This window comes from Eupeodes corollae, chromosome 2 (genome assembly GCF_945859685.1).
Source record: "Eupeodes corollae chromosome 2, idEupCoro1.1, whole genome shotgun sequence".
NCBI lineage: Eukaryota > Metazoa > Arthropoda > Insecta > Diptera > Syrphidae > Eupeodes > Eupeodes corollae.
Genome location: NC_079148.1, coordinates 27,317,517 through 27,326,675, shown reverse-complemented (window position 1 = coordinate 27,326,675; position 9,159 = coordinate 27,317,517). Strand labels below are relative to the sequence as shown.

Sequence of the window (9,159 nt, the reverse complement as noted above, 5' to 3'; positions counted from 1 at the left end):
GTCAAGGATAGGGTGAAGAAAGAGTTAGATAGGTTGGTGGCAAAAAATATTATACACCCGGTCAAATACAGCAATTGGGCTTCTCCAATCGTTGCAGTAGAAAAACCAAGCGGTGAAGTTCGACTATGTGTTGACTGTAAGGGTACCATTAACCCCTATGTACGAACAAATCATTATCCTTTACCTATAAGTGAAGATATTTTCGTGCCAATGGCGGGTTGCGCTGTTTTTAGTGTTTTGGATTTAGAGGGGGCTTACCAGCAAGTTGAAGTTATGGAGATTGGGGGTTGTTTAGGTATAGAAGGCTAATTTTTGGTGTTAAGTGCGCATCAGCAACTTTGTAAGATATTATGGATACAATTTTGAATGGGTTGAATGAATATCTTTCATTAGAGATGAGCATTCGTAGAGACAAGAGAATTACGATTGAATTGCTTAAGGGGAGAAATGCAACTTTCGGTTTTACTAAAGCACATTTTTTTGAAATATTGGCACAAATCGAGGTAAGTAAACAACAGTTTCATTTTCCATATAATTTTTAAAGCTCTTTCTTGAGTACTTTCAAAGAGACTTAAATAAGTTACTAGATTACCAGCCCAGAAATGGAATGAGTTTTCAACACATTTCAAAATTTTGTATGCCCCACTTAACAAGGCCGACACATTCAGAATTTAATAACCTCATACAGTCCTTGAAGATGAAGAGCAGTAATGTTAATTTGAAAACGAACGTACTGTACGCGAGTTTAAGACAACATATCATTAATTACAATAAAAAAATATCCAATTCGATGAAGAATTGGTGTATCATATACTTGCATTTTCAGGTAGAGAACTTGATAAAAAACTATCAAATTTTTTTTTGTATAATAAAAACACACTCAAGGGGATATTACTACCCTTATTATGCATAGGCACAGTGTGAGCACTAGGAACAGGAGAGAAAAGGAGATGTCGGTGCACATTGGTTTTGAATTCCTGAATATTGCAATGACTAGGAAAGACAGAGTGTGGTAAGGCATTCCCCATTCGCGTAGGACGGCTAAAGAACGAATCTTTGTATTTGACAGTACGGCCGAAGTTGGGCTCGAGGGTTTCCTGATGAGCATTCCTAGAAGCGCGAGTATTACGGTTGAACTGCTTAAGGGGAGGAAATCAACTGGCTATTTCACTAGAGTATAAGCAGTTAAAAAAGGGTCAGATGCTTTTGAAATATCAAGAGCAATAGTTTTATTTCTCCAAAACGATACAAATTGCTCACATATTAACATGGTTACGTCAATATTTCACAGTATATGCTAGTTCAAAGTCAGAGGCCTTTAGAATTAAAAACGTATTCTCATAGCAAACAAAAAAAGATCATTTTTTTTTTTAATTTAAAAAATAAAGCAAATTTTTATTAATCATTCAACGCAACTTTTTCTTTTTCAACAAATAACAGCACTTTCTTCATCTTCTTAATTAAAGTTATAAATAAAAAAACCAATGTTTCTAGTCTGCACAAAAAAAATTACCACATCTTTAAATCACTTATTTATATACTTTACTATAATAAAACTAACTTAAGACGTTACGAGTGTTTGTCTATGTCTAAAAATAAAGCAAAATTATAGTAAGTTAAGTCTTAAAATTATTTTAAATATTTGTTTTTTTTTTTTTTATATTTCAATTCAACTATAATCTTAAATATCTTAAAATCAGTCTAAACAAAGAAAAAGAGAGAATATTATCTCTGCGAGTTAAAAAGAAACAAATTAGTGTAATTAATTATTTTATATTTTTGGTTCCTATTCAAACCAAAAACCAATCAAAGATATGATAATTTTAAAAGTATTTTTAAGAACTAAAAACCATCGTTTGACTTTAGGTAAAGAATTTTATCTGCAGACTTTTGTGATGGCAGTGTCATATTTTATTTATCATTATGTTTTTGTTCCAGAAGTTTCTTTTTTCTTAAATAAGAATGTGTGATTAGTATAAATATTATTATTTACAAATAGTTTGCCTTAAATACTAAAATAACTATAAAAATTTAAGTTTATGAGAGAGTCTGGCCTTCCTTCCACTTCTTCAACAAGGCACCCCTTTGAATCGGTGGCAGTTCTTCATTTATTTTGCGCAGGTTAAATGCATTTGACCTAGTTGTTGTTGGTGCCTTCGGTGGCTTCCAGTACTCCTGATTACAGGACACCGATAGAGGTTGTAAGGTTGAATTTAGAGAATTTGCTGAGGAGAATCCACAAAGGGAACCAGTTGTAGAAGACATTGACGGCTGAAAGGAGCCATTGATTAGAGGGGTGGGTCGGTGAAATGGTCCTGCTTGGTCAATTGGTTGAAAACCATTTTGACAGTCAGATATGGAAGTAGAAACTTGTGGATATTGATCTTGTTCGGGACAGATGGAGTTTTCTCGCGGATTTGCACTCGATTGGGACTCGAAGCCAGAGGAATGTGAGGAGGCACGTGAAATGTTCTCCTGAATGGAATTCATGGCGTTACGATGGTCTTGAAAGTAAGTATTCTTCTCCACTGGTGCCTGATGGGCTGCACCTACTTGTCCACTATTAAAAAAGCCACCTGAAAGCCAAGAAGCTGCGGGATTGTTAGTTGCCAAGCTGTTAGTACTAAAGCGTGAGGGGGTTAGTAGGTTAGATCTCTGATAAACAGCACTGCTGGATACAGAGAAGGGCGAAGCTAGTGGGGTGTTGACAAAACCAACTGGAGTCTTTGCAAAACCAACATCATTAAATCTGTTTGCATTCGACGCATTGAGAGTGGCATTCATAACTGTAGGAGATGTAAATGACGTATTAGCTCCGAAGGTCGATTGTGGACGCAAACAATCGAGTTCCAAATTCGAAGCAAATAATGAGCGATTTGTCGAGAAGTTACTCATTGAGGCAGCAAAGTTGCGATTCCTTAGAATTGATTGATCGGCAGGGTCTCTAGCAAAACTCTGAAAGGCTGGTGATCGAGGGGCGCCATTTAGACTCAAAAGTGAAGAAGTAATTGGAGATCTGACCAGACGCTCATTTGGTAATTGAGAGTGTGATACAAATGATCGGCCACTCGAGGCACTCATTACACTGTTTCCGCTGCTATTTAGTTTTTGGCTCAGCAAACTGATGGTCTCACGGGTGTCGTCATCACTAAGACAGTCCTCCGAATAAATTTTGTGGAAACTACTTGAAGTGTCATCATTTCGGGCCAAGTTTGATTCAGGGTCGCTAGTAAGTGATAAATAAACTGTGATTAGTGATGCAATTAGCTGAAATTAAAAAAGAATTAATATAACTAAATCAACAAAAAAAAAAAAACTATTTCAAACCAAAATAACGTCGCTGGATGCTTTCAGCAAATCCTGGTCAAGTATTCCACCAGCACATAAACTCCACAAGGTCAACATGAATGTGAATCGACTGAGTCTAAATCCATCAACGAAATTATGTAGGAATGAAAATCCAAGCATCAAAAAGGGAGCAGCAAGCATTAGAAAAGAAGTCATATTCAAAGTTACCACCTGGGGCACTTTCATTCCCATTGAGTATAGGACCATCATTGCAATGGTTCTCATGAAGAGACCTAATTTATGTACCATCGGATGATTGGTGAGTTTTTCTGAATACGATGCAAGAACTTTGATTAGCGTCAGAATGTGTGAGATCATTAAAAATGAATAATGTCCAATGCGCTCGCCAAATACCCAAGTCAAATGTTCCTTATTGAGAGCGGGTAGACCTCGGAGAATGCAAATTATGTTGATAAATGCTAGAAGCGTCAGGTAGATGGAGATTTTTTGTTTTAATTTAGATTTTTGGGCATTTTTGATGCGAGCAAAATGAGGTTGTTTGAATTTTTCAGCTCCTTTGATAATAAAATCGAGGAACTTCGAACCTAGAACCATTTTTTTCTTCTCACGCAGAACTCTTTTCAGATGACGATCACATGTTGTACAGAGGCGGTATTGTTCTTCTAGTTGGTTCCTAAAACGAGATAAATAAATAGAAGGTTTTGTATTTTTTTATAATTCCCCAAATGGAAAAAATACAATAAAAAATTAAATGAAAATAATCTTAGAACAAAATTTTTCATTTCATAACAACATATGGTTTTCAAGTAATTTGCAAAAAAATAAGTTCACTTGACCCCTTTCACTCCCATATTTTTTGCTCCGGTACCAAATAAGAGGAGCTCAGAGGTTATTATTATGGTCTTTATTATTTTAAAGTAAGGTCATTTTTCGACTTATATCCTAGACTATAAGGTGGTTCAAGTTCTTCACAGGGGGTCGATAAAAGATGAAAGACTACGCTTGCCCTGCAAATCAAATTCTAGTAAGCCAATAACCTACGAAAACACTGAATAGACTCACGTCATTGTATTTTTAGAGTATTTTGAGTATGAAACAATCAGCCAAGAAGTTTGTTTTAAAATTGTTGAATTTGATCAAAGAACTCGACCCAGGAAACAAAATAATCCAGCCTCAGTCACCAAACTCAAAACGTATTTTTTCTGTTTCAAAGATTGTACCATGAATGATGAGATTTAAATCGCATCACCAAGCGAGATTGCTGAGGAATGAATAACATAGAATTCCATAAAAGAATCAAAATTTTCGAAAAAAACTAAAAAAATATAATCTTAGTTTTTAAACAGATCTCGTATTTATGTTTAGGGTGGGCTATCAAATGGTTTCTATTTTTAATCATATTGTTATTGTTATATTAGCACTATATACGAGGGGCGTCCAATATATTCTCGGTATCGGGGTGAAGCTGTGGTTATATATATAAATTGACTTATTTATCAAGTAATACTATTATTTTAGTGCATTCATATAAAATTTCATATAAATGTGATTATTATTTACCGTTAAATCTCTATTTAAACAGAATCATAATGGCAACTGAGACGATGATGGTGAAAATTGAGTATCGCGCTGTAATTAAATTTCTCACTAAGCAAGGAAAAAGTCAAAAAACTATTCATGAAGAAATGGTGGCAGTTTACCAGGGTTCCGCACTTTCATTATCAACTGTGCAAAAGTGGTCAAGTGAGTTCAAGAGATGCAGAGAAAGCATTGAAGACGACCCCCGCTCCGGCGCCCCGGCTAGTGCTTGTACGGGAGAAAGCATCAAAGAAGTCGAAAAACTTGTTCTCGAGGATGCCCGAATAAAGGTGAAAATGATGGCAGAGATCACCAAGCTTTCGACTGGTACCATTCACACCATCCTTCATGACCATCTTAACCTTTCAAAGGTCAGCGCAAGGTGGGTGCCACGAATGCACTCAGCGCCTCAGAAAAAAGTGAGAATCGCGTGCTGTAAAGAGCTTTTGGAGATGTGTAGTGAGAACGCGGACGGTGTTATGCAGTGGATTGTTACTGGGGACGAAACATGGGTTCACCACTATGACCCTGAAAGCAAACAAGGGTCCATGCAGTGCCAGTGCAGGAACAGACCCCCCGAAGAAGTTCAGTCACTCCGTCTGCCGGGAAGCTCATGGCCACAGGTTTTTGGGACTCAAAGGGAATCTTACTCATTGAGTACAAAAAAAAAAGGTGACACCATCAACGCAAAATCCTACGCTTCCACTTTGCATAATTTGCGGGAGGAAATTAAAAAGAAAAGACGGGGTAAACTCGCAGCGGGTGTGTTGCTTCTTCATGACAACGCTCCTGTTCACACGGCGCGAGTTTCCAAGGCTGCTGTGCGAGATTGTGGTTTTGAAGAAATTCAACATCCACCCTATAGTCCAGACCTTGCCCCTAGTGATTACTTCCTGTTTCCGGATTTGAAAAAATGTCTTCGTGGAAAAAGATTTTCGGATGATGAAGAACTCAAGTCGGCAATAAATGGGTATTTTGCAGGGAAAGAGAAAACTTATTTTTATGAGGGTTTAAAAAAGCTTATCTCAAGATGTAACAAATGCATTGATGTTAGGGGAGATTATATTGAAAAATAAAAACAATTTAAATTGAATTCTCATTTTCCTTCATATCGATACCGAGAATATATTGAACGCCCTTCGTAGCTGTCTCGCGCTCAAAATCATGCCAGAAAGTCACTTTTATACTTTCGCGAAACTGATGCATAAATAATACGTAATAAATCGGCCATTAGTAAACATATCATAGGTAATCCAGACGAACATCACTCGATTCGATTTAAAGAAATAAGTACTAGCACATGATTTGTTAACACCTTTTCCCTATCTCATATACACTGTGATGTAATAAATCAGGTTTTGTTCGCATGAGGTTTAAGTCTAAGAACTCTCTCTTTAGAATGCAATTTCTCGGTGACGAAGCAAAGTGGAATTTCCTAAAGCCTAAAAACTAATAGTGATGTCAATGACACTTTGGATCTTCGGATTGACCTCTTAACTTTTTCAATAGGAACCGTAAAGGACTGATGCTATGCAAACAATCTCCAAACGTTTCATGCACTTAATGTCAATTTGATTCCCAAAGGATCAAAAGTTCTTGGAAAATTTTACTGACAGAATGCACTACTGCGAAGAAGACTGGAAGTTCCGAATAGAAGTTTTAAAACATCGTTTATTTTTTTTATAAATTGGTCGTACAACATTTGTAGAATATGTTACAATAAAAAATAGTTTAGAATCCTTTATCCTTCTTACTCAGATTAAGCTCTTCTCCTGATTTCCATGTTCACCGTGTAGGTGCTCGTAGTGTCTATCCGCAACATTCAAAAGCTCGTTAATACGTATCCATCGCTATCTATCCGCGTCGTGTAATTGAAATTTTGTGGTATGATTTTTTTTGTTTTTAGTTTTCAGTCTTTGATACGGCGTACACGATAACTTGGCGAATTTTGGGCGGATCAAAGAAACCCTTTTATTTAAATTTAGGGTAGTAAAAATACCTCGCTACTGAAACAATAATGTGCATATTATAGGTACCAAGAAGTCAAGGTTTTCGGATGTTCGGTGTCGAAACATTCTACCAATTACTAGAGTGTACACAGTTTAATATTTGTTTTGTTAATCCCTACGTTTATTTTAATACCTCTTTAAATTTTTCTTTTTCCTAATTTTCTGTATAAGCGTCCCCTTCTTTAAGCGACCTTGTGTTTTATATTTGTTTTGAAAGTCTGCTCTTGCTATTAATAATGGAATAACATACATTTTGTTGAATTCAATGCATATTTAAAAAGAGAAATGTTTGGCTCATCCTTTATATTCGATGTTTCCTTTTAATTATTTCTGATTTAGCTGTAAGTGGAAGTTTAAGTTTATCCGATAAGTGAGCACTTTAAAACAAGCTTCCAATTCTAAGGATGCGCGTTCAGTAGTGCGATAAAGCGTTGTGAGAAGCGACTGAATGAGAGACAAATATTTATATGTAATTTTATCTCCGTCTATACAAACGTCTGCGTCGCAAGATACTAGAAAGCGATTTTGTGCGAGAAATAAATCATGAAATGAACAACACTTGCAAATTATTGAGTTTTATTATCAAAATAAGTAGATACTTTGTTGAGAAAGTTCATCGCTAACCTTTTTGTCTTAAAATTGTGTTAACCGATTGGATTTTGCATTATATAATCTTCAAACTTTAAATGTATTGGTTCTTATTTTAGAATTTAGCTTTTAAAAATTTACTGTAATTATTTTGAAGGTGTTATTAGAAAGAAATAAAATTACATAACTAACTCTTGTTTTAGGCAAAGAATTAAACTCAAGAGTTTTGGTATCAACAGTTTTTGAAATGCATCAGCTTTGGAACCAAACAATCGAGCAACACAACCATACCAAAAATTATGCAAAATTCTTTATCAGATTTTTTTTAGACTTGATAATTTTTGTATTAAATTATTAATTTCATTTCATTTTAATTTTTTTTTTTTTTAACTATTTCAATTAGTTTAATTTATTTGATAGGTACTGGCAGACAAAAGAAACATAAATCAATCAAATGGGTACCTGGTATGTTGATAACTATACAACGACGGGTAAGAGCCATTCAGCTTATGTAAACACATACCCACATTATTAATAAAGTTTTTCAAAGTGTCCTCTAAATGAAAAAGAAACGTGCACTATTCAATTTATTGAATCCTTAAAGGAATTTCATTGTATTCTTATATTTTACCCTAACCTTTCCTTTTCCGATGAAAAAAAAAACACCTAAAAAAAAGGTGTCAATAAAAGCATAAGAAACCCAAAAAAAAGGACCGAACCAGATGTTTTCTGAGAACAAAAAAAAACCATTTCCAAAAAGAGTAGTTATCAGTAGATACATGCATTAACTAAATCATTATGATTTTGCACTCTATGTGTTAACTTTTTGTTTAAGGATTGAACAACATTCCCTAAAAGTTGATACAAAAACAAGTTTTCGCCTCTGGCTATCTGTCTATCGTCCATACTCACTTGTACACCTTGAGTTCATCTTCGAATTTGGACTCGTTCTTTGGTTCGAATTGTGCCAATTTCTCAATTTTTAAACGTTGTCCCTCATTGCAAACGTTACAAAATCCATTTGCCGGAAATTGATCGCTCAAATCCGAAAAATCATTTTGCTGATCATCTCTCCTCGAAGTCGAGGATAAATTACTGCAGTCCAGCTGTTGGTAGATCTCCCGATTGTAGTCGCCATCCTTGGTAAATCCATTGTACTGATCACATTGGGGACAAGTGAAACTATTCGCCTCCAAGTAGGGGACTTTGGTATTTTGATTGCAAAACCAGCAATTAACAGTCACTTTGAAGTTTGATCTAAAATTTAAAATCCAAAAAAGTTAATTATAGATTTGAGGCAGAGTATTTTATATATTATGATGAATTCATTTTGCGCGTAACGAAATGAAGAGAAAAACGCGGAAATTCAATTCATCCAGCTACGAGTAGTCACCTTATTTTTATGTATAATTTGCATATTATTAAAACAGTCACAAAGCCAATTGATAGCAGCGGTATGAGGCTTATGGTCAGCGGTAATATGTTGTGCATTTTATTTAGTTAAGTATTTTTTGAAACACAACCGATTGGATAACAATTTTTATTCAAATAAACTTTTTTCTTTTTTGCAAACAAAATTGAAAATTTGCCGAGTAGCAGTTTGTCTGTCACATCACACGCGCACGGCAGCACGAGTTGAGATTGAGTATGCTGTGTGAGTGCGAGAAAGAGAAAA

General features: G+C 35.3%; 1 protein-coding gene across 1 annotated transcript; it reads right to left on the bottom strand.

Moving 5' to 3' along the window:
• Positions 1-1,382: 1,382 nt before the first annotated feature.
• On the bottom strand, positions 1,383-9,159 carry LOC129947110 (uncharacterized). The gene is made up of 4 exons (XM_056057544.1): positions 8,878-9,159; positions 8,397-8,741; positions 3,328-3,982; positions 1,383-3,267 (listed from the first exon to the last, which is right to left on the bottom strand). The coding sequence occupies exons 1-4, from the start codon at positions 8,973-8,975 to the stop codon at positions 2,038-2,040; spliced, it is 2,328 nt and encodes a 775-aa protein (XP_055913519.1). The 5' UTR covers positions 8,976-9,159; the 3' UTR covers positions 1,383-2,037.